General features: G+C 37.7%; 3 protein-coding genes across 4 annotated transcripts in view; 2 read left to right on the forward strand and 1 right to left on the reverse strand.

Annotated features, from left to right (window-relative positions):
• palm2akap2 (PALM2 and AKAP2 fusion) overlaps window positions 1–3,739 on the forward strand; it is an 89,835-nt gene extending 86,096 nt beyond the window's left edge. For both annotated transcript variants that reach the window (XM_028600834.1, XM_028600835.1), the window contains one exon: window positions 153–3,739. In XM_028600834.1, the coding sequence (XP_028456635.1) occupies window positions 153–302 (150 nt within the window). In that variant the 3' untranslated portion in view covers window positions 303–3,739. The remainder of the gene's footprint in view (window positions 1–152) is intronic.
• A 504-nt stretch (window positions 3,740–4,243) lies between these two features.
• On the forward strand, window positions 4,244–18,087 carry slc46a2 (solute carrier family 46 member 2). Its single transcript, XM_028600770.1, has 7 exons — window positions 4,244–4,970; window positions 5,941–6,111; window positions 6,812–7,027; window positions 7,479–7,650; window positions 15,056–15,139; window positions 16,304–16,460; window positions 16,603–18,087. The coding sequence occupies exons 1-7, from the start codon at window positions 4,491–4,493 to the stop codon at window positions 16,637–16,639; spliced, it is 1,317 nt and encodes a 438-aa protein (XP_028456571.1). The 5' UTR covers window positions 4,244–4,490; the 3' UTR covers window positions 16,640–18,087.
• A 6,502-nt stretch (window positions 18,088–24,589) lies between these two features.
• Window positions 24,590–27,029, reverse strand: part of snx30 (sorting nexin family member 30) — a 15,039-nt gene continuing 12,599 nt past the window's right edge. Inside the window, exon 9 of the mRNA XM_028602068.1 lies at window positions 24,590–25,325. Within this exon, the coding sequence (XP_028457869.1) occupies window positions 25,248–25,325 (78 nt within the window). The 3' untranslated portion in view covers window positions 24,590–25,247. The remainder of the gene's footprint in view (window positions 25,326–27,029) is intronic.

Raw genomic sequence — 27,029 nt, forward strand, 5'->3', positions numbered from 1 at the left:
GTCACTGGTGTGGAGTGATTGTGTTGTCCATTATATGTCTGATGAGCTGGGGGAAAAGAGCATGGATTTTATCAGTAAACAGTTGGCTCATGCTAACTGTTGCGTTGCTCTGACCCTGCATCTCGTCTGATCGATTGTTTTGTAATTGACAGGTTCTGGAGGCCACTCGCGTCACTAGGAGGAAGAGCGACATGGCGCGGAAGTGGGAAGCCGGTATCTACGCCAACGAGGAAGGAGAGGAAGAAGAAGAGGAGGAGGAGGAGGAAGAGGAGGAGGAGGAGGAGGAGGAGGAGGAGGAGTAAACTGCTCCTTCCAGAGACAGTTAAAGGACCGAATGGAGAGGAGGAGGAGGAAGAGGAGAATGAAGCGAGGATAGGGAAAGGAAAACAGTATTTATTTTGCTACTGTAGTATTCTGATGATCACATGACCCGCTAGCCCGACCAATGGGGCTCATGGAAGAGATGCATCAAGTTGTGGTTTTCTGACCTGAGGATTGAAGGCCAACAGTATGTTAAGAGACTGAACTGAGTATGTAAGAGACATTTGAAGTGTTGAGGTGAGTTTGGAGAGAGAAAAAAAAAAGGTCAGTGATGCAAGAGACACTTTGGAAGGGTTTTCTGTTGGTTTAAGAGCGCTGTTCCCGAAATGGATTTGGGATGAAAGGTTTTTACTAGCTGGTAGACGCTGAATGAACTAAATATTCATAGGATTTTTCCTTTGCCTGTCGTTTTTCTTATTGAAATATGGGCTGAGATCTAAAGGTTGCCTGAGACTTGTTGGAAATGGGTGCTTGATAATTAAATCAAAATGTGTGGAAATGTTTTCATTACCAACAGGGGAAGAAAAAAAAAAAAAAAAGATGCAAACGACGAGCAGGCGTGTGCAAAGTGACTATGACGCTATGACGTTAAATGAGAAAAAGCGAGGCCTAAAACATTGAATGAGAAAAAAGCGGGGCCTAATTTCTGTCATTACAGAATTATTTTGACCTTTTATTGGATGATGCTGCGGGAAGGCTGCAGTGTTTTCCAGGCACTGAACCAAACGGGAGCCCAAGCATCACATTCAGAGCACGTAAAGTTGTATCTTCTGCGTCCTGCTGTGCCACAGCACAGACAGAAGACACCCACGACGTGTTGGTGGGAGCTTTTGCAATCCTCTTAAGCATCTGTGTTAAATCGTAAGTGCCGACTTGAGGGTCCTTGAACTGTTGAATGCTAGCGAGGACGTTTGCAAAACTAGCATCGAGGTCCAACTTTGCCTTAGACCGTCAGTAATTGTCGGATGCACGATATGTATGATGTATTTTACCTTCTCCTATTCTGTATTGCTACAGTCTCAGTAGACCTTAGAGAAAATACGCAACCACATTAGATAGAACGTCTGTCTATAAAAACACTACTGACTTCATGTCTATTAAGTGACGGGACAGATGGGGAAGAGGGAAGCTAACTGCGGGTCATGTTTGCGTCACTTCAGTCAGACCGTGTATTAATGAAAGGGCTGGGTCGGGGGTTTTCTATTCTAAAAAAAAAAAAATCACTTATTTTACCTTTACTGGCTACGTCGCTTTGTTGACCTGTGCTCTCTGATGTAAGCAGTTGTTTCGTGTATTATACTGAGGTAGGACTGTTTATTTGATATATGGCTGAACATGTAATGTATGTTGAGATTCCAGTGGGGCAACTGCCGTGTTATCTAACTATACCTTGCGAGCTGAGGATAAAGTTTGATGAGAAATATTGATGAAGCGTGTTACCAAAAAGCAGAATGTTGTTATTTAGAAACGTCAGCCTCTACGCTTTAAAAAAAAAAATCTATTTAAGAAGTGCTGATTGTGTGCATGAAGTGACACTCCTTTCCTAACCTGAAACAAGCACACAACAAGCAGCAAGAAGGCAGTCGATTATCAGCGCGCTGTTTCATTAACAGGCCGCAACTACAGGCTGAACGTCTGTTCATTTTCTATGTTAATAACATAACAGCGGGAGATTCACGTGTTGGGGTTGTCAGTTTGTTTTATATATATTGTGAGCTTTGATTTTGCAGGACGGTGTGTGATTTCCTGTTTTGTTAAATGAATGAAGAATGAGTGTGGCGTTACTTTGGATTGTCCAGGTGCAGAGAGAGCAAGGTTCAGCTTCCAAATTAAAAGAGTAAAACAAATTGAAACAGGAATAATCCCTGGAGCCTACAGGACTGTTTTCAGATGAGGATTTCAGACGAGGAACCTGGCGACATTGAACCACTTAACTGAAAAGTAGCAAAAATGGTTCTACTTTTCGGTCTTTGTTAGCTTGTTTATTGAAGCCCTTTTGGTGTTTTTTTTTTTGTTTTTTTTTGTTTTTCAGCATTAGGATGTCAGGAGGACGGTGAGAAAGATTGTCCTGGGAAACCGCAGCTCACAGTTTATATCAGTGCATCTGCCAACGTGTCCTGTTCGAGTGTCTTTCAGCCAGGCACTGATCTTTCTGTTTGCTCACAAACACACTGAATAAAAGCTATAGAATTAAAACTGAGGTAAAGTTGCACAAAAGATAAGGAATCGCGGGACACATACAGTACATACTAACCCTCGACAATAATGACTTATAATTATATTTATTGGGACAGTTCCATCCTGAGTGCAAATTATCTGACTCTATTTAATTATATATTTTAATATGCTCTCGAAAGGGGAAACCAAGGACTCGTGCCTATGTGATGTGTCCATTTCCCCCTGAAACTAAAAAGAAAACACACATTGGTTCCAGACAATCCTTGTCTTTCTTGTTTTTCTACACGTGATAATATATAAAATGAAAAAAAGAAGTATGTAAAGGACTAGCGTCCCTTTTTATGAGACGTTATTGTGGTGCTGCAGAAAGTGCCGATTGCCACAGTTGCAACGGAGGTACAGTGTCACCAATGCTGATATGAGATTGATTTTTTTTGCCACATGAGTTAAGGGACAAACAAAATAATATTTTGATGCATTTCCATGTGAGAGATATTTGATTTTAGAGGAGCTGAAGCGGACATGTTTTCAGTATGAATGACAAATAAAGATCCTTTGTGATGGATGATGGTTTTAACAGTGGCCTATTCTGGATGCCAGCTGAGCATCTAGTATTTCTAAGCTTTATTATTCGCAGCACGATTTGAGTTTTGAGCAACAAAAGCAAATGGCTTTTCGTCCCTAGTGTACTGTAGCTGCTGCCACACATTGTAATACTGTGCTATTAAAATGTACACAAGCACACACACACACACACACTGTTCTCATTTCACCCTCAATCAAACCCCAAACCGTTTTGAGTTCTCATTAAATACATAACACTTTTGAAATGGCTACAGACAAAATGCGCACGCAGAGGAGTTCTAATTGTTTGCTTTATTAATATTATTATTATTATTATTATGCTTTTGTTGTTTGAATTCTTGGTGAAAAGATGATTTATTTATCATTTTTAAATGCTGGTAGCTTGTTTTCGCCTTCAGAAGCGCCTGAGCTTCAGTGTGGGACTCACACTGTGTGTGTGCGTGTGTGTGTGTGTGTGTGCGTGTGTGTGTGTGTGTGTGTGTGTGTGTGATAAAGCAACCTTATTATTACAGTATACAGTATAACCTCTCTTCCTATGTTAACCACTTGTATGCTCATACTCTGCTTTGTTATTTTATAGCACATGTACGGCTCACTGTTATACACCTACTATACATATTATGAATATTTTCTCATTAAAAACAAAACCTGTAAATGTGGGATTTCTGAGTGGTTCATTCATGTTTCAAACTAACAAGCCAATGTGATCATTTGCTCTTTGTTTTAATATTGCTGTAAACTGAACGTCTTTGGCTTTTGGGATTTTTGGTTGGACAAAACAAGCAACTGGAAGATGCGATGGGCATTTTTTCCACTATGTTTTCACATTTTACACACTAAACAACCAACTGATTAACTGAAGAAGTAACCGATGATAAAAGTAGTTGCATACTGAGATGGATTAAACCTGTTTATTACCTGATTTTCATTTTATTCTGACATGTGTATTTGAATACCATAACACAGAGGCCATTATAAGTCTTGATCATTTGACTTTCTCTTTTCTGTTATTGTTCTGTTCAGCAAAGTAAACAGACCTGCAAACGCCTTCTAATAGTTGAAAACAGAATTTGTCTCTTTAAACTGTGTGTCCCAGTCTAAATGTTGATGGTAGGGTGGTTTCCAAAATTTCTCACGCACACACACAGACACACACAAACACACGCACGTTTCTCCTCCTGACGCTGTCAGGAGGAGGAAGTGGGCGTGAGACATTTTTATTTTCTCCCTCGGAGCTTTCATTTCAAAAAACAGACACACTTGTGACTGAGGAAGAAACGTCCTTCGCTACATCTGAATAACTTTAGCAGCTGCGTTGTTGACTTTTGCATTTGTTCACACATCCAGTCTGATTCTGACTTAAAGTTTAATAAGGAAGTTTTAAGGTTGTAATTAAAAGTGTGATCATGGACCTGTCGAGCCTGTGTCGAACAGGCTTCACGTTGCTCCGGCAGATAGAGCCGGTTATCGTGCTCGAGCAGCTGGGCAGCACTCTCTTCGAAACCGCCCTGCAGATGGTGGTCAAGGACCGGAGTGTTAACGCCACCTACCCGGATGCCCACCTGTCCCGGGAGGGCAGCCAGCAGAAAGCCATGACGGACTTCTACATGGTCTACAACCTCATCATCCGGCTGGTTCCGATCTGCCCTGCGCTGCTCCTGGCCAGGTTAGGCGACCGCGGCTGGAGGAGAGCCCCCATCATGGTGCCCCTGAGCGGGTACCTGCTGTCCCGGCTCGCCCTGCTCCTGGTGGTCGTCTTTCGGCTCCCGTTGGAGGTGATGTTCGGCGCGGCGGTTGTCTTCGGGCTGTCCGGCGGCTTCTGCGCCTACTGGCCAGGCGTGATGACCCTGGCCTCGCTCGGCTCCACTGCCACTGACCGGTCTAAGGTCGGTGCTCTCAGTTTAGTATCCCGAGCTTTACTTCATAGTGCAATAAGGAGCCTACAGGCTACTTGCAGAAGTCTTACATTAAATATCAGAATCTGAATCAGCTTTATTTGGTGAACACGTACGAGGAATTTAGCTTTGGATTATACATTGTTCACAATGTTCTTACTCATACAAAACAAACAACAAAAACAAACAATATATAGGCCTACACAAAAAAACAAACAATATATACACACTATAAACAGAAACAATATAGGCAGGTTGAGGCAGTAGTGCAATGAAGAGTGCAAAGTGTGCAGGAGTAAATTATCTTTATGATAAATTATTATTATTTTAATTATGGAGCATAGTGCAAAGGATGCTGGAATAAATAAGTGTCATGTTATTATGTATTATATTACAATATGAACAGTATGAACAGCTCTGAAATAGAGAATGATGAAAAAACCTGATGAACAGGTGCTGATTAGAGACAGTGTTGCTGGGTTATTGCACAGGAATTGAACCTGACACTGAGTCAGAAGTGAGCAGTTCATCAGAGTGATGGCTTGTGGAAAGAAACTGTTCCTGAGTCTGTTGGTTTTGGCGTATAGCCTACTTTTCCAGTATAGTTATACACTATAACATCCTAAGTAATAATATAATTATACAACAAAAGTAGCCTATTTGGCTACTTTATTAGGCTAATTGTAAGGCTGTATTTATTATAGGGCAACTTTAGTAATAATGTGTGGTTACAAAATATAATCTACCCTCTTTTGCCCTCTGTTGGAAAAAAAACCCTTCCAAAATGCCTTACACCTAATACTGACATGTCATCCCAGCCCTTGACAAATGCATAAAAATGATTGGTTTAAACCTAACCAAGAATATTAAACATTATATATCAAAATAAATGTTCTTAAAGTTTTAGTTAGTCAGGAGGATATGTGGTCAAAGCAGTAATGTGTATCTATGTCCCATGTAGGTGATGATGAAAGTGGAGCTGCTGTATGGGGCAGCAGGTCTGGTGGGCAGTCTGGTGTCGGGTCATCTGTTCCTGCTGTACAGCTTCAGTTTGGAACATGGGACCATCCTGCTCACTGTGAGCGCACTGCTGCACCTGCTCTGCCTCATACACTCCATATTCCTGCTGAAGGTCAGTGTGTGTGTGTGTGTGTGTGTGTGTGTGTTTCTAATCTAGTCATTTGGATACATTACTCTTTTGTTTGGAAAAGATAAGGTCAATAACTTTCTGTAGTTAAATAACTACTTCATCAATAAGCATAATTAAGCTCTGATAAGCAATGGACAACACTAATTCTAGTCATAGTGACAATTCATTAAGAGTGAAAATGGATAAAATAAACATCCTGCTGCCATTACATTTGGCTTCCTGTCCTAGATAGGCCTAAATTATACAAGGCACATTATACAAGGTTCGCTATACACAGCAATTCCATAATGTATCTGAAACATTTATTTTAGCTAGCCAGAGTCTGAGAACTGCTTCACTATTGTCACTCAACCATGCCCCACCTTTGAAAATATTTTGAGCTGATGCTACAGTAGATCACCTAACCAGTTTCCTTGTATGTCATGTAAGGAATAATACCTGACGAGTTGTCATGGGACGCATTATTGAAATTGTATCAAAACTCAAAAAGGTTTAATGAAGGCTGTTGTATATACTGTGAAACGGAAAGGATACAGACACCGGAATAAACTCTTAAATAAAAAAATCCTTTTGAACAAAAACATTTTCTTCTTTTATCCCCTAACGCAGCCCAAATGTTTACTAAAGTTGTGTGTGTGTGTGTGTGTGTGTGTGTATGTGTGTCCATCCATCTTAATTTAAGGTGAAACAAGTACCCAACACAGAGCCAGAGGACAATTGCCACCTCATTCCTCCCGCCTCCAGTGAAGCACCTGCGGAGGCTCCTCTTGGGAAAAACATGGTGAATGTGGTTCTGCTGTTTGCAGCTGCTATATTGTACAACTCTGCAGTGGGTGGAGCCATAGAAATACTGGGCAGTTTTGTGCTGAAAGAGCCACTCAACTGGAGCGCCACTCAGGTGACATTTTCCTCGAATTTTTATGTTGGTATTTAGGTCTTGTATTTGTGATTTTGATGCATGAAAGATAAAACAATAGTTTTTTTGCTGATTAAAAATTCAAGACAAATATAATCAGCGCAAATTTATTAACATTTGCTGCCAGCAATTTTCACATTTAAAATAGACTGGAAAAAGTTGAATTATTTAGACTGAATTGTTAGTTTCACTTACACATGCTGTTTTGGTTGCTCAATTGACAGTGACTTATTGAAATGTAAGAAGCTGCGTACAGTAGATTCATATATGCATTGTGTGTTTTTATGTACAGTAGTCTATACTGTATATTAACTTTATTTTGTCTCACTTTAAATTTTACTTTCTCCCATTTCTCTCTTTCTTTCACTAATTTTCTTGTTTGCTGTCCAATCACATAATTTCCCTTTGTTTCACTTTCTTTCTCTTTGTCCAGGTGGGTTATGGGAATGCAGCAGGCTTCATGATTTTTCTCACCAGTTTTGTCGGCGTCATGGTGTTTCGTCGCTGCGTCAGCGACGTTACGCTCATCCTGATTGGCATGCTGTCGTTTGCCTCGGGAATTTACTTCATGTCCTTTGTGACGGCCACCTACATGTTCTACCTCGGTAAGCATCTTGAATCAGGCACAGTTTGTGGTGGATCATGACTAATGGACATGTTTACCCTCTAACTACAACAGATAACTTCTAAAATAACATGAGAATTAAGAGATTAAAAAGTCAGTGTAATATGTCGAAAAATTCATAAAAAGGTCATAGTATAGTTTGTTGAAAATGTCATAGTATAGTATGTAGACAAAAGTCTTAGTATAGTATGTTGAAAAAATTCATAAAAAAGTCATAGTATAGTATGTCGAAAAATGTCATAGTATAGTATGTCGAAAAAGTCATAAAAGTCATAGTATAGTATGTCGAAAAGTTATATTATAGTAAGTCAAGAAAAGTGGTATAAAAGTCATAGTATAGTAGGTTGAAGAAAATCTTGAAGAACTTGCAAACAGAAATGTGCAGTGGCGACTGAGATTTGAACCAGCAGCCACTGACTCTGTTTGTGCAATTTAGAGCTAGTTGCAGCAAGCCTGACCACTGAACCACCACAATACCGGAGCTTTTGTTTTCAAAACATTTATGGTATATAATTTGTCCGAAACATTTCATAGTATTGTGTGTCTAAGAATGTCATAAAAAGTCATAGTATAGTATGTCGAAAAGTCATAAAAAAGTCATAGTGTAGTATGTCGAAAAAAGTCATAAAAAAGTCATAGTATCGTATGTCGAAAAATGTCATAGTAAAGTATGTCGAAAAAAGTCATAAAAAGTCATAGTATAGTATGTTCGAAAAAGTGGTAAAAAAGTCATAGTATAGTATGTCGAAAAAGTCATAAAAAAGTCATAGTATAGTATGTCGAAAAAGTCATAGTATAGTATGTCGAAAAAGTCATAAAAGTCATAGTATAGTATGTCGAAAAGTTATATTATAGTAAGTCAAGAAAAGTGGTATAAAAGTCATAGTATAGTAGGTTGAAGAAAATCTTGAAGAACTTGCAAACAGAAATGTGCAGTGGCAACTGAGATTTGAACCAGCAGCCACTGACTCTGTTTGTGCAATTTAGAGCTAGTTGCAGCAAGCCTGACCACTGAACCACCACAATACTGGAGCTTTTGTTTTCAAAACATTTATGGTATATAATTTGTCTGAAACATTTCATAGTATTGTGTGTCTAAGAATGTCATAAAAAGTCATAGTATAGTATGTCGAAAAGTCATAAAAAAGTCATAGTATAGTATGTCGAAAAAAGTGTTAAAAAGTCATAGTGTAGTATGTCGAAAAAAGTCATAAAAAAGTCATAGTATCGTATGTCGAAAAATGTCATAGTAAAGTATGTCGAAAAAAGTCATAAAAAGTCATAGTATAGTATGTTCGAAAAAAGTGGTAAAAAAGTCATAGTATAGTATGTCGAAAAAGTCATAAAAAAGTCATAGTATAGTATGTCAAAAAAGTCATAGTATAGTATGTCGAAAAATGTCAAAAAAGTCATAGTATAGTATGTAGAAAAAAGTCATAGTATAGTATGTCGAAAAAATTCCTAAAAGAGTCATAGCATAGTATGTCAAAAAAAAGTGGTAAAAAGCTATAGTATAGTATGTCGAAAAAAGTGGTAAAAAAGTCATAGTATAGTATGTCGAAAAAAGTCATATAAAAGTCATAGTATAGTATGTCGAAAAAAGTCATAGTATAGTATGTCAAAAAAATTCCTAAAAGAGTCATAGTATAGTATGTCAAAAAAAGTGGTAAAAAGTCATAGTATAATATGTCTAAAAATGTCATAGTATAGTATGTTGAAAAAAGTGATAAAAAAGTCATAGTATAGTATGTCGAAAAATGTCATAGTATAGTATGTCGAAAAAGTCATAAAAGTCATAGTATAGTATGTCGAAAAGTTATATTATAGTAAGTCAAGAAAAGTGGTATAAAAGTCATAGTATAGTAGGTTGAAGAAAATCTTGAAGAACTTGCAAACAGAAATGTGCAGTGGCGACTGAGATTTGAACCAGCAGCCACTGACTCTGTTTGTGCAATTTAGAGCTAGTTGCAGCAAGCCTGACCACTGAACCACCACAATACCAGAGCTTTTGTTTTCAAAACATTTATGGTATATAATTTGTCCGAAACATTTCATAGTATTGTGTGTCTAAGAATGTCATAAAAAGTCATAGTATAGTATGTCGAAAAAAGTGTTAAAAAGTCATAGTGTAGTATGTCGAAAAAAGTCATAAAAAAGTCATAGTATCGTATGTCGAAAAATGTCATAGTAAAGTATGTCGAAAAGTCATAAAAAAGTCATAGTATAGTATGTCGAAAAAAGTGTTAAAAAGTCATAGTGTAGTATGTCGAAAAAAGTCATAAAAAAGTCATAGTATCGTATGTCGAAAAATGTCATAGTAAAGTATGTCAAAAAAAGTCATAAAAAGTCATAGTATAGTATGTTCGAAAAAAGTGGTAAAAAAGTCATAGTATAGTATGTTGAAAAAGTCATAAAAAAGTCATAGTATAGTATGTCGAAAAAGTCATAGTATAGTATGTCGAAAAATGTCAAAAAAGTCATAGTATAGTATGTAGAAAAAAGTCATAGTATAGTATGTCGAAAAAATTCCTAAAAGAGTCATAGCATAGTATGTCAAAAAAAAGTGGTAAAAAGCTATAGTATAGTATGTCGAAAAAAGTGGTAAAAAAGTCATAGTATAGTATGTCGAAAAAAGTCATAGTATAGTATGTCAAAAAAATTCCTAAGAGTCATAGTATAGTATGTCAAAAAAAGTGGTAAAAAGTCATAATATAGTATGTCTAAAAATGTCATAGTATAGTATGTTGAAAAAAGTGATAAAAAAGTCATAGTATAGTATGTTGAAAAATGTCAAAAAAAGTCATAGTATAGTATGTCGAAAAAAATCATAGTATGGTATGTCGAAAAAAGTGATAAAAATGTCATAGTATAGTATGTCGAAAAAAGTGGTAAAAAAGTCATAGTATAGTATGTCGAAAAATGGCATAGTATAGTATGTCGAAAACAGTGATATAAAAGTCATAGTAAAGTATGTCGAAAAATTTCATAGTATAGTATGTCGAAAAAAGTCATAAAAACGTCATAGTATAATATGTCGAAAAAATTCCTAAAAGAGTCATAGTATAGTATGTCAAAAAAAGTGGTAAAAAGTCATAGTATAGTATATCGAAAAAAGTGATAAAAAAGTCATAGTAGAGTATGTCGAAAAAAGTGGTAAAAAAGTCATAGTACAGTATGTCGAAAAATGTCATAGTATAGTATGTGGAAAACAGTGATATAAAAGTCATAGTATAGTAGGTTGAAGAAAATCTTGCAAACAGAAACATGCAGTGGCGACTGGGATTTGAACCAACAGTTACTAAATCTGTTTGTGCAATTTGGAGATAATTGCAGCAAGCCTGACCTCTGAACCACCACAATACCAGAGATTTTGTTTACAAAACATTTATAGTATATAATTTGTCCAAAGCATTTCGAAAAAAGTGTAAAAATATTCATAGTATAGTATGTTGAATAAAGTCATAAAAGAGTCATAGTATAATATGTTGAAAAATGTCATAGTATAGTATGTCGAAAAAGTGGTAAAAAAGTCATAGTATAGTATGTCGAAAAATGTCAAAAAAGTCATAGTATAGTATGTCGAAAAATGTCATAGTATAGTATGTCGAAAAAGCCATTCATAAAAAAGTCATAGTATAATATGTCGAAAAAGTCATAGTATAATATGTCGAAAAAGTCATACATAAAAAATTCATAGTATAGTATGTCGAAAAAGTGGTAAAAAAGTCATAGTATAGTATGTCGATAAATGTCAAAAAAGTCATAGTATAGTACGTCGAAAAATGTCATAGTATGTATGTCGAAAAAAGTGGTAAAAAAGTCATAGTATAGTATGTCGAAAAATGTCATAGCATAGTATGTCGAAAACAGTGATATAAAAGTCATAGTAAAGTATGTCGAAAAATTTCATAGTATAGTATGTCGAATAAAGTAATAAAAGAGTCATAGTATAATATGTCGAAAAAAGTCATAGTATAGTATGTCGAAAAAAGTCATAGTATAGTATGTCGAAAAAAATCCTAAAAGAGTCATAGTATAGTATGTCAAAAAAAGTGATAAAAATTTCATAGTATAGTATGTCAAAAAAAGTGGTAAAAAAGTCATAGTATAGTATGTTGAAAAATGTCATAGTATAGTATGTCGAAAATGGTGGTAAAAAAGTAATAGTATAGTATGTCGAAAAAGTCATAAAAAAGTCATAGTATAGTATGTCGAAAAATGTCATAGTATAGTATGTTGAAAAAAGTGATAAAAAAGTCATAGTATAGTATGTCGAAAAAAGTGATAAAAAAGTCATAGTATAGTATGTCGAAAAAAGTGATAAAAAAGTCATAGTATAGTATGTCGAAAAAAGTGGTAAAAAAGTCATAGTACAGTATGTCGAAAAATGTCATAGTATAGTATGTGGAAAACAGTGATGTAAAAGTCATAGTATAGTAGGTTGAAGAAAATCTTGCAAACAGAAACATGCAGTGGCGACTGGGATTTGAACCAGCAGCCACTGAATCTGTTTGTGCAATTTGGAGATAATTGCAGCAAGCCTGACCACTGAACCACCACAATACCAGAGATTTTGTTTTCAAAACATTTATAGTATATAATTTGTCCAAAGCATTTCATAGTATTGTGTGTTTAAGAATGTCATAAAAAAGTCATAGTATAGTATGTCGAAAAAAGTGTAAATATATTCATAGTATAAGTATGTTGAATAAAGTCATAAAAGAGTCATAGTATAATATGTTGAAAAATGTCATAGTATAGTATGTCGAAAAAGTGGTAAAAAAGTCATAGTATAGTATGTCGAAAAATGTCAAAAAAGTCATAGTATAGTATGTCGAAAAATGTCATAGTATAGTATGTCGAAAAAGCCATACATAAAAAAGTCATAGTATAATATGTTGAAAAAGTCATAGTATAGTATGTTGAAAAAAGTTATAGTATAGTATGTCGAAAAAGTGGTAAAGAAGTTATAGTATAGTATGTCGATAAATGTCAAAAAAGTCATAGTATAGTATGTCGAAAAATGTCATTATAGTATGTCGAAATAATTCCTAAAAGAGTCATAGTATAGTATGTCAAAAAAAAGTGATAAAAATGTCATAGTGTAGTATGTCTAAAAAAGTGATAAAACTGTCATAGTATAGTATGTCGAAAAAAGTGGTAGAAAAGTCATAGTATAGTATGTCGAAAAATGTCATAGTATAGTATGTCGAAAACAGTGATATAAAAGTCATAGTTAAGTATGTCGAAAAATTTCATAGTATAGTATGTCGAATAAAGTCATAAAAGAGTCATAGTATAATATGTCGAAAAATGTCATAGTATAGTATGTTGAAAAAGTGGTAAAAAAGTCATAGTAAAGTATGTCGAAAAATGTCAAAAAGGTCATAGTATAGTATGTCGAAAAATGTCATAGTATAGTATGTCGAAAAAATTCCTAAAAGAGTCATAGTATAGTATGTCAAAAACAGTGATATAAAAGTCATAGTAAAGTATGTCGAAAAAAGTCATATATATAGTATGTTGAAAAAAGTCATAAAAAAGTCATAGTATAGTATGTTGAAAAAAGTCATAAAAAAGTCATAGTATAGTATGTCGAAAAAAGTGATAAAAATGTCATAGTATAGTATGTCGAAAAAATTCCTAAAAGAGTCATAGTATAGTATGTCGAAAAAAGTGGTAAAAAAGTCATAGTATAGTATGTCGAAAAATGTCATAGTATAGTATGTCGAAAACAGTGATATAGAAGTCATAGTATAGTAGGTTGAAGAAAATCTTGCAAACAGAAACATGCAGTGGCGACTGAGATTTGAACCAGCAGCCACTGAATCTGTTTGTGCAATGTGGAGATAATTGCAGCAAGCCTGACCACTGAACTGCCACAATACCATAGCTTTTCTTTTCAAAACATTTATAGTATATAATTTGTCCAAAACATTTCATAGTATTGTGTGTCTAAGAATGTCATAAAAAAGTCATAGTATAGTATGTCGAAAAAAGTGTTAAAATATTCATAGTATAGTATGTCGAAAAAAGTCATAAAAGAGTCATAGTATAATATGTCAAAAAATGTCAAAAAGTCATAGTATAGTATGTCGAAAAAATTCCTAAGAGTCATAGTATAGTATGTCAAAAAAAGTGGTAAAAAGTCATAGTGTAGTATGTCGAAAAATGTGATAAAAAAGTCATAGTATAGTATGTCGAAAAATGTGATAAAAAAGTCATAGTATAGTATGTCAAAAAAAGTGGTAAAATGCCATAGTATAGTATGTCGAAAATAGTGGTAAAAAAGTCATAGTATAGTATGTCGAAAAATGTCATAAAAGAGTAATAGTATAGTATGTCGAGAAAAGTCATAGTATGTCTAAAAAAGTCATAGTATAGTATGTCAAAAAAAGTGGTAAAAAAGTCCTAGTATAGTATGTTGAAAAAGTCATAAAAAATGTCCTAGCATAGTTTGTCGAAAAAGTCATATAGTAAGTCGAGAAAAGTGGTAAAAAGTCATAGTATAGTATGTCGAAAAATGTCAAAAAAGTCATAGTATAGTATGTTGAAAAATGTGATAAAAAAGTCATAGTATAGTATGTCAAAAAAGTGGTAAAAAAGTCATAGTATAGTATGTCGAAAAAATTCCTAAAAGAGTCATAGTATAGTATGTCGAAAATGGTGGTAAAAAAGTAATAGTATAGTATGTCGAAAAAGTCATAAAAAAGTCATAGCATAGTATGTCGAAAAATGTCAAAAAAGTCATAGTATAGTATGTCGAAAAAAGTGGTAAAAAAGTCATAGTATAGTATGTCGAAAAAAGTGGTAAAAAAGTCATAGTGTAGTATGTTCGAAAAAAGTCCTAAGATAAGTTTAGATAGACTAAGATAAGATCAGATAGACTTTATTAATCCCACACTGGGGAAATTCCATTGCTACAGCAGCTCAAAAGAAAAACAATGTACACACAACAGAATATGACAAATACAGACACAATAATACAAATAATAAGCCCTTATGAAAATTATCGAGTTACTTACACCTCATTTTGCGCCGGCTATGTAATTCCTACCTGATCTGTACTTTATATAGCCTATTGTATTCTGTATTCTTGTACTGTACTGAATGTGAAACTGTATGTTGTCTTACACGCTTATGCTTTTCTTGGCCAGGTCGCCGTTCCAAATGAGAACCTGTTCTCAACAGCCTACCTTTTTAAAGCAAGGAGTGGTAGAAGGGAACAAAATGTCATATTGTCATATGTTGTCATGCACATGTTAAAGTAAAAAAGACAGATGGTGAGGGTATAGAAAAGAGAGAAAATAGGTAGCTTGTCGGTGGTGGGTGCAAAAGAACCTTGCGGAGGAAAAATATTAACCAGCATTTAAATTTGTCCGCAGCTCGCTCACTCAATCTGTTTGCTCTCATCCCGATGCCCACCATCAGATCTCTGCTCTCACAGCAGGTTCCAGCATCCAAATGTGGTGAGTACGCGACCTCTGTGTGTGTGCGAAGGTGTGTAAAAGCACTACAGATGAGTAATTATAACAGTAGAGATGATTAAACAGTGAAAACGATGAAATACACAGCAGGGTAATGCACGTGCTACTGATGCTTTCAACGTATTGATTTGATTATACAAGTAAGAATTATGGAGAGTGCGTGGGGCAGTGTGTGTACGCCTATACAACTTTAACTTGCTGCTAACAGCTTGAAAGCATTAATAAAGGGTCCGTTAATTTATAAAGAAAAGGAAAAGAAATTCTCACTTCACTTTTTCTCCCTTTTTCCTCACGACGTAAATCAATCCCTGACAAAGCCTTGCGTTGTTGTTGAAACTAAAAATACACATGCTGTATTCTAGTGTTAGAATAGTGATGGTGAGATCGTGGATCTGGATCAGAGTGTGTCATTAGTAAGTACAGGAGGAACGACAACATGACATTTCCTGAAAGTCGAGTTTACGTTCTGAAGTTCATGGATAGGTCAGAGGGAGAAAAAAAAAAATCTCTCACACTGCTATTATCAATCTGTCATGTTTAGTGCATTTATTGCTGTGTGATGAGAGTTGTGTCATTATATCTTACCCAACAGCCAAAAAGATGACGCATCGTAAAGAGCCTCTGGTTAGAGTGTCATGCTTCCCTTTTTCATACTCATACACACACACACACACACACACACACACACACACACACACACACTTGGTCACAGATGATTAGAGAAGGAAGTCAGTACAACACACACACACACACACACACACACACACACACACACACACACACACACACACACACACACACACACACTAGCAACCCCAACCCTATTCATCACACACACACACACACACACACACACTTACAAATGTGAAAATCAAAAAACATATATGAGAGCAATGCTAGTTGTCTCCCCTGTTTCTAGTCTTTATGCTAAGCTGAGCTAGCAGGCTGTAGCTTCATATTTACAGTACAGATATAAAATATCAGTTTTCTAATCTCACTCTCAGCCAAAAAGCGATTTGTGTATTTCCCAAGAATCTCAAAATATTCCTTTTAAAGAGATCTCTATGAGAAAGGAAAATGTACATGTTTCCCCTGAACCTTTTTAACTTCTCTTCCCTTTGACCTATCCGTCCTCCTTCCCATCAGGCATCACTCTCACCCTCCTGCAGTTTGCTCTGAAGATTGGCGGTCTGGTGTACATCCCTGCCTTTACTAAGATCTATCAGGGAACCCTGGGCTGGTTCCCAGGCTTCGTCTTCACGCTCTCCAGCATCATTACAGTACTGGGAATGATACCCATCAGGTATGATGTGGATGATATATAATGTTGCCGGGAGCGATAATATCTATTCCTAGGGGCTCAATATTCCATTCACAGTGTAAGCACTTTGTAGTGCAAAAGACATCATGTCTTCTCAAGAACATTTCCTCTCTTCTCTCTCCAGTATCGTCGGCTGCAGAACAGCTCCGAGGCGACAGTAAATGAGGATTCAGGGTAACTGAGGGCAAAGACGTCAGCGCCAGCAGTGAGTTAGTGTTGGTACGAGGCAGACGGGAAGCGAGACTTGAAATGGGCCAAAAGGAGAACGGTGCCTTTAATCTCACTTCCTATAACGGTAAACATTTAGAGACTGCAGGAGAGGAGTTCTGGCAGGCTTTGGCAGGAGGAACAGACAGCAGGATGGACAAAAAGTTTAGAACGATTGGACTTTTGACAGACATACAGGCAAACGTTATCAACCAATAGGATTCATCAGCCAGTGCCATGTCTTCAACAACACACCCAACATAATGATTGCTGATTTCAACATAAGGTTTTTTTTGTTTTTCATTGAATGTGTCAGACAGTGAAAAGTCCCTTTGTCTCATTATGTGTCATAAAGAAGGAGAATGAACTAAAATGACATTCAAACCAGTTTCCGGTTGCGAACCGGCTCAAACTGGATCACATTCAGATGTAAACATGAAACATCTTTGATACTACACTACACTCATCCAGTTTGTTGATTTACATTCAGACTTGATGCTTTTAGTTGGTAGATTTCCAGTACAAGTCACACATCAGTCATTGGAAAACGAATGACTAAACATTCAGACAAACACAAACGTGGAGGTCATTTGACTTGTTTTCTTCCACATTAGAACTACTTTAATAGATTTAAATTCAAATAGATGCACTTTATAGTATTTCAGAGTGCAACCATAGTTACATGCTGACTTGTAAACCTGTAGGTCAGAGAAAGTTACAATGGTATATTTTTGGCATTGGTGTTGTTGGTGCGGTGACATTTTAAATCACCTTTATTTCATTTTTTTCCTGAGTGTTTACATGTTTACTCACTTGTGCATTTTATCATATGTGCTTTCTGTTCACTTGTCTTGTTGATTTTTTACAGTTATGTGTTTGGTCAGTTCATTTTAAATTGGTTGGAAAACACTGCTTGGATTTTTGCTTGTGTGATTTCATTTAACAAAACATTTTAGAAATTTAGATATTTTTAATAACTACAGTTACATATAATTCATATCTACTGTAATTATGCATTTGAGATAAGGCTGCAAGTGTCATTTTGCATCCTGGTACTTATGGTGGATCTGAAGGGAAGACGATGCAGACTGCATTGTTATTTTTGTGTTATGCATTCATTTATTATTGCACTTTTAATTGTTGACACTTTTCTTAAAAACGCACACACAAAAGAGTTTAAATAAAGGTTACTACACCTAAGGTACAGTTTATGTCGGTGTAAGGGTGGGAACAAAATGTCAAATATTTGCATTAATGAACCATGAGTCTGCAAGTTGGGTAAAAGTTTAGTTTTTGTATTTTTTAAGGAATATTTACTTTGATTTTGTCTATATGAAACCAACTTGATACAATGTATTATGCAATTTACTTTTATTATGACAATAAAGGACATTTTACACATTTAAAATGTATTTTTTGAAATTATTAGTATCTAAACAAGTTAAATTCATGTTTTTTTTGCAGCATACTCACCAGATCATATATAATATCACATATAATTATTATTGTGTATCTTCATCAAATAATGACTTATTGTTTACACTTAGAAAACCTTTCAACTGGTGAAAACAAAGAAAATGTTCCAGAAGAAGAATAAATCAGAACGGAGCAGACAAGTATCAAACGCATTCTTGCTATTTATTATTGGTCCAATATATCCAAAAAAATCATTTGAGGTAAAGATAAATTGCATCAAAACAACGTCAATGTACAAGCTTATTTATAATTACAACAAGATGTTATTAACATCCAAATGTACAAGGACTCAACGTAAACAGTACACACTGGGGGAGAGGAACAGAAAGAAAAAGACTGCAGCTAGATTCACACGTGCATGAGTTGTCTGACTTTTGACCTTTCATGCAGGTTTGATTGATCAGGTTTGATTGATCAGGTTTGATTGATCAGGTTTGATTGATCAGGTTTGATTGATCAGGTTCATCCTGCGCTGCTAATCAGATTTGCTCTTCATGTGTGAATCTAAGACAGGAGGAAGAGACAGGGACATTTGGCTTGGAAATATTTGATTTGTACATTAAAGAAAAACAACTTTACAGTCTTGTACAGTGGCAGCCATCGTCGACCCCTGTTGGCTTTTAACCTGAATCAGTTTTACAGACAATGCCTTTCTTAACATTACAGAACCAAGTTGTCACCAAACTAATAATGGTTATTTTTTTGGCAACTGAAAGAAAGCTAATTTAGTTTTTTTTTGTTTTCAGCACATATCTGCCAGGGGCTGGAGCTACATACTGTATATAGTGCAAAAATAAATCAGCAGGCACATAGTATAAGATGGGGATTTTACAATGGCTTTGAATAGTACATTTATCAGAGAACTAATGTTGGGGCTCCAATGAGCATCAAAAATAAAAAGTTTAATTTTTCATATTTGGGTTATGCAAGTCTTTACGCACACATTAAAAAAAATTGTTATTGTAATCTTCACACACTCATTGGAAACCCAACAGATCACCTGCTTCTTTTATAGAAAAATAGACTCAGCTGTACCATATAGTTCAGCTGTACATCGGTGTATATAGAATATACATTATATTGCCATTAGAGCAAAAAGAAATTTCAAATCAAGTCTGAATGATCCCAAAACGTGGTCATAACTTGTTGAATTTACCTGACTTTCAGTCAGGTAAATTCAACAAGTTACTTCATCTCCACCAGACAGCATGAAAGTCTACAGATGCCTCTTTATTTTTTTTTATTTTTTATTTTTTAAAATAACTGCCACAATTCACAGTGCTCAGCAGTAAACAGACAGATACCGATCTCACAACTAAAAAGGAAAGAGTTATCAAAGTCGCTTTTCATGTCCCATCAGCTTTTATGATGTTTGCTACATTTTCTATTCCTTTGATATATATATATATATATATATATATATATATATATATATATATATATATATATATATATATATATATATATATATGTGTGTGTGTGTTAAGCCCTTTGCGGTCTTATTTCTTGTGCTCCAGAGTGCAGGGTGCTAATATGAAAACAGATGTTGAAATGTTAAGCTTTATAAGTCTGATGAAACAATCTGGTTTTAAAAAGGTGCCCTTTCAAACGAGTTTCATGCTTCTTGTTGTCAGTGCGGTCAGATCAGAGAGGTGGTCAGAGAGGTGGTCAGAGATGTGGTCAGAGAGGTGGTCAGATCAGAGAGGTGGTCAGAGAGGTGGTCAGATCAGAGAGGTGGTCAGAGAGGTGGTCAGATCAGAGAGGTGGTCAGATCAGAGAGGTGGTCAGAGAGGTGGTCAGATCAGAGAGGTGGTCAGAGAGGTGGTCAGATCAGAGAGGTGGTCAGAGAGGTGGTCAGAGGGGTGGTCAGATCAGAGAGGTGGTCAGAGAGGTGGTCAGATCAGAGAAGTGGTCAGAGAGGTGGTCAGATCAGAGAGGTGGTCAGAGAGGTGGTCAGATCAGAGAGGTGGTCAGATCAGAGAGGTGGTCAGATCAGAGAGGTGGTCAGAGAGGTGGTCAGATCAGAGAGGTGGTCAGAGAGGTGGTCAGATCAGAGAGGTGGTCAGATCAGAGAGGTGGTCAGATCAGAGAGGTGGTCAGAGAGGTGGTCAGATCAGAGAGGTGGTCAGATCAGAGAGGTGGTCAGATCAGAGAAGTGGTCAGAGAGGTGGTCAGATCAGAGAGGTGGTCAGAGAGGTGGTCAGATCAGAGAGGTGGTCAGATCAGAGAGGTGGTCAGATCAGAGAGGTGGTCAGATCAGAGAGGTGGTCAGATCAGAGAGGTGGTCAGATCAGAGAAGTGGTCAGAGAGGTGGTCAGATCAGAGAGGTGGTCAGAGAGGTGGTCAGATCAGAGAGGTGGTCAGATCAGAGAGGTGGTCAGATCAGAGAGGTGGTCAGATCAGAGAGGTGGTCAGATCAGAGAGGCGCGGACAGAGAGGCGCGGACAGAGAGGCACAGAAGAACGGACTTCTTCTCTTCCGTATCTTTGCAATGCACTTTCCGCTTGGCGCTCAGACCCTCCACACAGTCACCCGGGCAGCGGTTACGTAATATAGCCTTACTCATCGCCTTGACTGCAAGAAGTATGAAAGACAGAAGAGTTTCCTTGTAAATTAACACATTCACATTCCGTTTTTCTTACCAAAATGCTTTGTGCATTTCCTTGAGATAACAACACAAGAACACTGCTCCATAGTGCCTCAAGTGGTTAAAACCTCTACCGTTAACTTTGCCTGATAGTGATGTATGAATAACAGTGACTTAGTCTGTGAGGTTTTGATAAACCATTTAAAACATATTTCTCATATAAGTTGTGACAGTTAACATAAAAAAGGATGGAAAGTGTAGAGAATAAATTATAGTGGAACTGCTCTTTTAAAGTGGTAGTTTGGGGAGAAAAACAATGGAGGTCTTCTTTTACAGTTTATGCGAGACAAACAGAAGCTTTGTCTTGATATCTGAACACCTTAGGCTCTCGGTGGTTTTAACTTTTTGAAACAAATACAGCAATTAAGCATCAGTGCATCCATAGTACTGTCTGCCTCGACACTGACCACAGCTTCTCTCTCCATCTTACTCGCTGCATTCAAAATGCCTAAATAAAAATTTTATTCATGAGTCACCTGACCTCTGGTAGTAAGAAGAAATGGTAGCTGCTTGTGCTTTTTAAAGCTCGAGGGGAAAACATGAAGGACGGATATAAAGAGAACTTAGCGAGTACTAAAACCAGTTTGCAAGCAGCCACAGTTACGTCATCTCATCGCTGTCTTACAGCACTCGCATTGGCTAACCTGGCAGGCTCAGTAATGGGACATCAGCATGTAAAAACAGGGCAAGGGCCATTCAAAGACAATCTGACTAAAGGATATTTGGGGACAAAAAAAAACAAACACTAAAAACACAGGAGCCTCTAAAAGCACAGACCTCAAAAAGCCAAATCAGCACCTTTTGTCTGAAATAAATGAAATGAAGCTAAAGAATATCTTCAAACTGAAAATCTGATTACATTTGTTGGAAAAAAAAAAATGATGCTTGATTCCTGTTCATGAGGCTACAACGCTGTGGAATATGTGCCACCAATGAACAAAAAGGTAAAATCAGTGTCTTTGTAGATGTGCTTCTAAAAAAAAGACGTGATTCTAAGCATGCTGCGTCGATCCTCTGTGGTTGAAAAGTCCAAAATTACGAAATAAAGCGGGTTCAGCAAAAGGTTACACATACAGTAGGACGTATGACAGAATTTTTCAAAAGTGCTCATATTATGCGTTTTGGCTTTTTCCCTTTCCTTTATTGTGTTATATATCTTTTTTGTGCATGTTATAGGTTTACAAAGTGAAAAAGCCCAAAGACCACCCCAAAGGGACTTACCATCTCCAACAGAAAACACTGTTCACAAACTGCTCCAAACAGCTCTATTGTAGTCCAGCCTTTACTTCAGAGACAAACATGCGTCACTTTGTAACACACGTTATAATGCTCGCCTAGCTGCTAGCGTGGCACACCCTCACACTCTGCTTCTGACTGGCTAGTAGTCCTTACCTAGCTACTGCGCATGTGCGACTCCCAACAAAGATGGAACAGAAGTGAGATGTCTCACTCTGTAGTTAAACGGAGAGCTCAACACACAGGGTGAAAAGAGGAGCTGCAGCAATGTGCAGTACGACAAATATATGGTGTTTTTTGAAAATTAAACCATGTAAACCTATTCTGGTACAACCTCTAAATACAATTATGAATCTGAAAATGAGCTTAATATGAGCACTTTAAAAAGAACACGCCGACTTATTGGAAATTTAGCTTATTCACCGTAACCCCCAGAGTTAGACAAGTCGATACATTCTCATCTCCATGCGTGCTGTAATGCTGTCTGACGGCTCCAGCGGCATCAGGCCAGCACAGAACCTGCAGGTGAATGGTTCCAGCAATCCTACTGCTCCGAATAAGTGACAAAATAACGCCAACATGTTCCTATTTACATGTTGTGATTTATAGAGTCACAGCGTGTACAAAAAACAACATAACATGAGACACAGCCATCTTCTAACAGTAAACAAACCGGGAACTATATTCTCAGGCGGAAGAATATAGTACTTGGGCGGAGTGATATGCTCGCAGCAAGCCTGTCTGAGAATATAGTTCCCGGTTTGTTTACTGTTAGAAGATGGCTGTGTCTCATGTTACGTTGTTTTTTGTACACGCTGTGACTATACAAATCACAACATGTAATGCATCTGAAATATGAGAAATGTTTCCCATGAGTCACAGCTGAGCAGGAGGGGTCACACTGCTCAGTCAGAGGGTTTGACAGAACTAAACTGCAGACATTACTGTGTCGTTAAAACAAACTATAGCTTTTTAAAGTAAAGGGTGAATCACTCCGAATGTAGTTTTTGCAATATCTGGCTCTGACCTGAAGAGCTTTCACAAAACTCCTTTAAAAACGCTGGTTTATCCAATCCCGACCAGCAGAGATTTCACAGAAGCCTCAGCGCTCTTTGTTTCTTTGCAGCCCAGCGGCATCCACGTGTTTGAGAAAAATTCACCAACTCCAACTTGAACAGACGTTCACCTGGCAGATCTTAACTCTGTACTCTTCTCTAAAAAGGTTATTTATGACCATATACAGCCTTTGAGACTCCCTCTTCCCTCAAACAAAACATAAATCTTGTTAATGAGGTGCGATAAATCCACGTTCCCAATGCTGGTTTTTTTTTTTCTTCAGAAAATGTCTCTAAATGAGACACTCTGGCAAATTGCTGCGAGAAAATGGCATCGGACTCTAAAAACTTCAACAAAAAAGTTGGACAATTATTTGCATTTGTTTAAAAAGGGAATAAACTATACTTTTGATTCCCTCTGTGTGCTGTTCATTTGGGTAAATCTGCCAGGTGGGCCATTAAGCATCCTCAACCGAAGCCTCAAGCCTTTGCTTGAATAAGAGAGGTGAACTCCCTACGGCAGGTCAAAATGTCCCCGGTAAAAAAAAAAAAAAAAAGCAAACACGTGATATGAAGAGAAACCAGCAAGACTGTTTAGCCTCCAGTTTCAAAAGAATGAAAACTATAAGCATCTTAACCACCAGGTGGTGCTGCTGCGTTGCACTCAAAGCACAAATGTATGACCACATCTGCTGTGTTTGTGCAAAATCTGAGCCTCCAATAAAATCACACCCTGATAAAGCTCAACATTCATTTATGTCTTTGCTTCATGTCTATTTCTCTTTGAGGATAAGGATAAAAAAACACATCCTTGAAGTTTCCATTCAAAGAGCAATCAGTGGCTTTTACTGCCGACTCATTTTGACATTTGTTGCTCCACCGGCTTTTCCTGCGCCCGTTGTTGAACACGAGGCTGTGTGGTGAAACACTGATGCCACAGCTTCAAGTCTCTGCCAGTTGATTTTCAGACTTACAGTGGTTGCAGGGAAAATAGGAAAACTTTAAAAGAACTTTTGGAAAACGGTCAACAATAATGGAAAGTATAAGAGTTTATGGGCCGAAACAAAAACAAAAAAAAGAAACAAACAAAATATATAGGAATGTTCCTTTAAATTAAAGGGGCGCTATGCAGTTTCTTCACTGTTTGCGCGCAGGTTTCTCTATAGAGCTCCCCCTACAGCTTCGGAATAGATATTTGGCAGCTCCCATGTTTACTCTTTCTCGGTTCCTCAGACAATGCTTTCCTAGCTTTCTGCTTCTTTTTTGCCAGCATTGCTACCTTGCTAGCCGGTTCCTGAATGGGAGTGAAGCAATTTGTTACATCGCGAGACCTGATAACACGCAATACTTCCTGACGCTGAGGCCGGCGGCTCGCCGGGCAAAAGTTGCAAGGGTGGTTTGTCCGCTCACAGGCGCTGGGGGGGCGAAGCAATCACCATTCAACTCGAAAAAAGTCACATAACCATTCCAATGACTCCAAAGCTGTTAGGGTTAAGGTAAATTAAGCTTAAAAAAAACAAAAAAAAAACGGCATAGCTCCCCTCTAAGTACAGGATGTTGGAGTCTAATTTACCAATATTTAATATATAAATAATTAACCAATATGATGCCTTTAAAAGATGAATGAGAATGGTGCGAGTCTTGTTTCAGTGTTACATGTCAGAAAAATCCTCGGGATGCTCGGAATACTGAACACGCAAAATATGACGATCTTGTTCGGTTTTCTGCGACGCTGAAGAGTTATCCTTCCCATGGGTCTCGATGTCAACGTGGAGAGAACAGACAGAAAACGTTAAATAAACACAAGTAGCATTGGCAAACCGTCTGGTTATTGGAAATATGAAGTAGAAAAAGTCAATAGGAACAAAGTCCAAAACAAAAACAAAAAAAACAAGAAAAGGAAAATGTCTGTACATAGTAGGTCTTTCCTCTTTCCCGGCGGTCCTTGAATGTACCATTCGTTACCTCATTCGCTGCAGGTCGAATCTCTGAGAGAGACGACTCTCCTCTGTACGGTCACCTCACAGGAAAACAGGGGCAAAGTCCAGCAGTTCCAATCCACTGCCCCGTTTGTCCAGTTCCTTGGCAAGAGAGAGTGTGTAATACAGAGAGGGAGAGACATCCGGGGCAGAGACACGAGGACATGTTTCAGTTCGTCTCACTCGATTTGTCCTCAGTCTGTTTGTCCTGGAGGAGAGTTATGAGTGACTCCCACGCCGCCTGGCACTGCAGAGGGAGGAGACGGATGAAGACCGGGTAGAAGGGAAGGAGGGAAGGAGGGAGAGGCAGAGGGAGATGCAGTGATTCGAGGGAAACATTTCACCTGTGGCAGCTTCATGTAAACACAGTATGCATCTGTTCAAGGGGGTTTTCGTGGTGGCTAGTTCGATCCGGTTCGGCCTGGTGAGATAAATCTGGGAGTGTAAGTGAAAAAGAAGCCCTCGCCTCGAACCTCCCTGCCACTACTTCGGTAGCCGGGGAAAACCCCGACCAACTTCCGTCAAATTTGAGATTTGCTCAAGCCCATTTCCAATTTTTCCAAATCGAGGCACCAATCACAACCGTAGAGGCGGGTTTTACACGATGACGATAGCGCAGCAAGCAGCTTTTTGTTTACATTCAACATGACGGCCACCCACCATCAGATATTTCATGATCTGAATAATAACATTTGTGTCAATGCGTCAAATAGATTTTTGTATTCAAACTATTGTAATTGCACCAGAATCTACATTTTCAAATGATACTCAGCCATACCAATCAGTGTTATTGTGGGCAAACCGGCATCTCCTTTATCACAATTTGTTGGCTTAGAAAAAAAAAAATCAAAGCTGTTGATGTCAATGCTATGGCCCTAAGGGCCCTAAGGACCCTAAGATCTTGCACCCAGCGCAGAGCAAAGGAAAGCCCGACACTGTGTCTTTGCTAGTTTAAGACCGACGCAGTTGTCAATTTCCCGTCCAGCGCCCACGTCGTTTACATAGCGAATGCACCTGTGCCCATCTTTGCGCCCATGGGCGTGCTGGTCTTACAGGGAGGTATGTTCAGGTGCATTCTTGGCATATTGCCATCTTGAGGCAGCAGGAAGTGATCGCGCCATTGACCAACGAAAACCTGGTCTAAAGTCAATAACGCAGCATTTCATTGTTATTTTAACGCCTGCTTCACCTCCTGGAGTTTTGGTGGCATATTGCTCGTGCCATATATGATCTGCTCACGCGCTTTCACTTCACGCATGAGCAGACCAGTTTGTTCTCCTGAAAATCTCTCCTTAGTGTGTTTTGGTCATAACATGCAATAAACTGATCAGAGTGACATCTCCCATTCCCTTTAAAAGCCAGGCGCGTTTGTACCTTGGCGCATTGCTATTATGATGGCGGATTTGCACTGTAATATTTTTGTTTGTAATCTTTTGCATCCTTGTGTGCTGCTGCGCTTCCCTGTGTGTGTGTGTGTGTGTGTGTGTGTGTGTGTGTGTGTGTATAACAAACATTGTGTGCGTGCACTGTGCACAAGCCTAGGCACATTTTACTAATGCGCTGTTAAAATAACAATGAAATGCTGCGCTAATGACTTTAGACCCGGTTTTTTGTTGGTCAATGGCACGATCACTACCCGATGCCTCAAGATAGCAAACGCCAAGAATGCACCTGAACACACCTCCCTGTAAGACCAGCACGCCCAACATGTTCCTATTTACATGTTGTGATTTGTGGAGTCACAGCATGTACAAAAAAACAACGTAACATGAGACACAGCCATCTTCTAACCGTAAACAATATTCTCAGTCAGGCTTGCTGCAAAGCAAATCACTCCGCCCAAGTAGCAGAGCTTTGCCTTTCTGAGAATATAGTTCCCACTTAGTATATGGTTAGAATATGTCTGCGTCTCATGTTACCTTATTATTTGTACACCCTGTGACTCTACAAA

Source organism: Perca flavescens, chromosome 16, assembly GCF_004354835.1.
Source record: "Perca flavescens isolate YP-PL-M2 chromosome 16, PFLA_1.0, whole genome shotgun sequence".
Taxonomy (NCBI): Eukaryota; Metazoa; Chordata; class Actinopteri; order Perciformes; family Percidae; genus Perca; species Perca flavescens.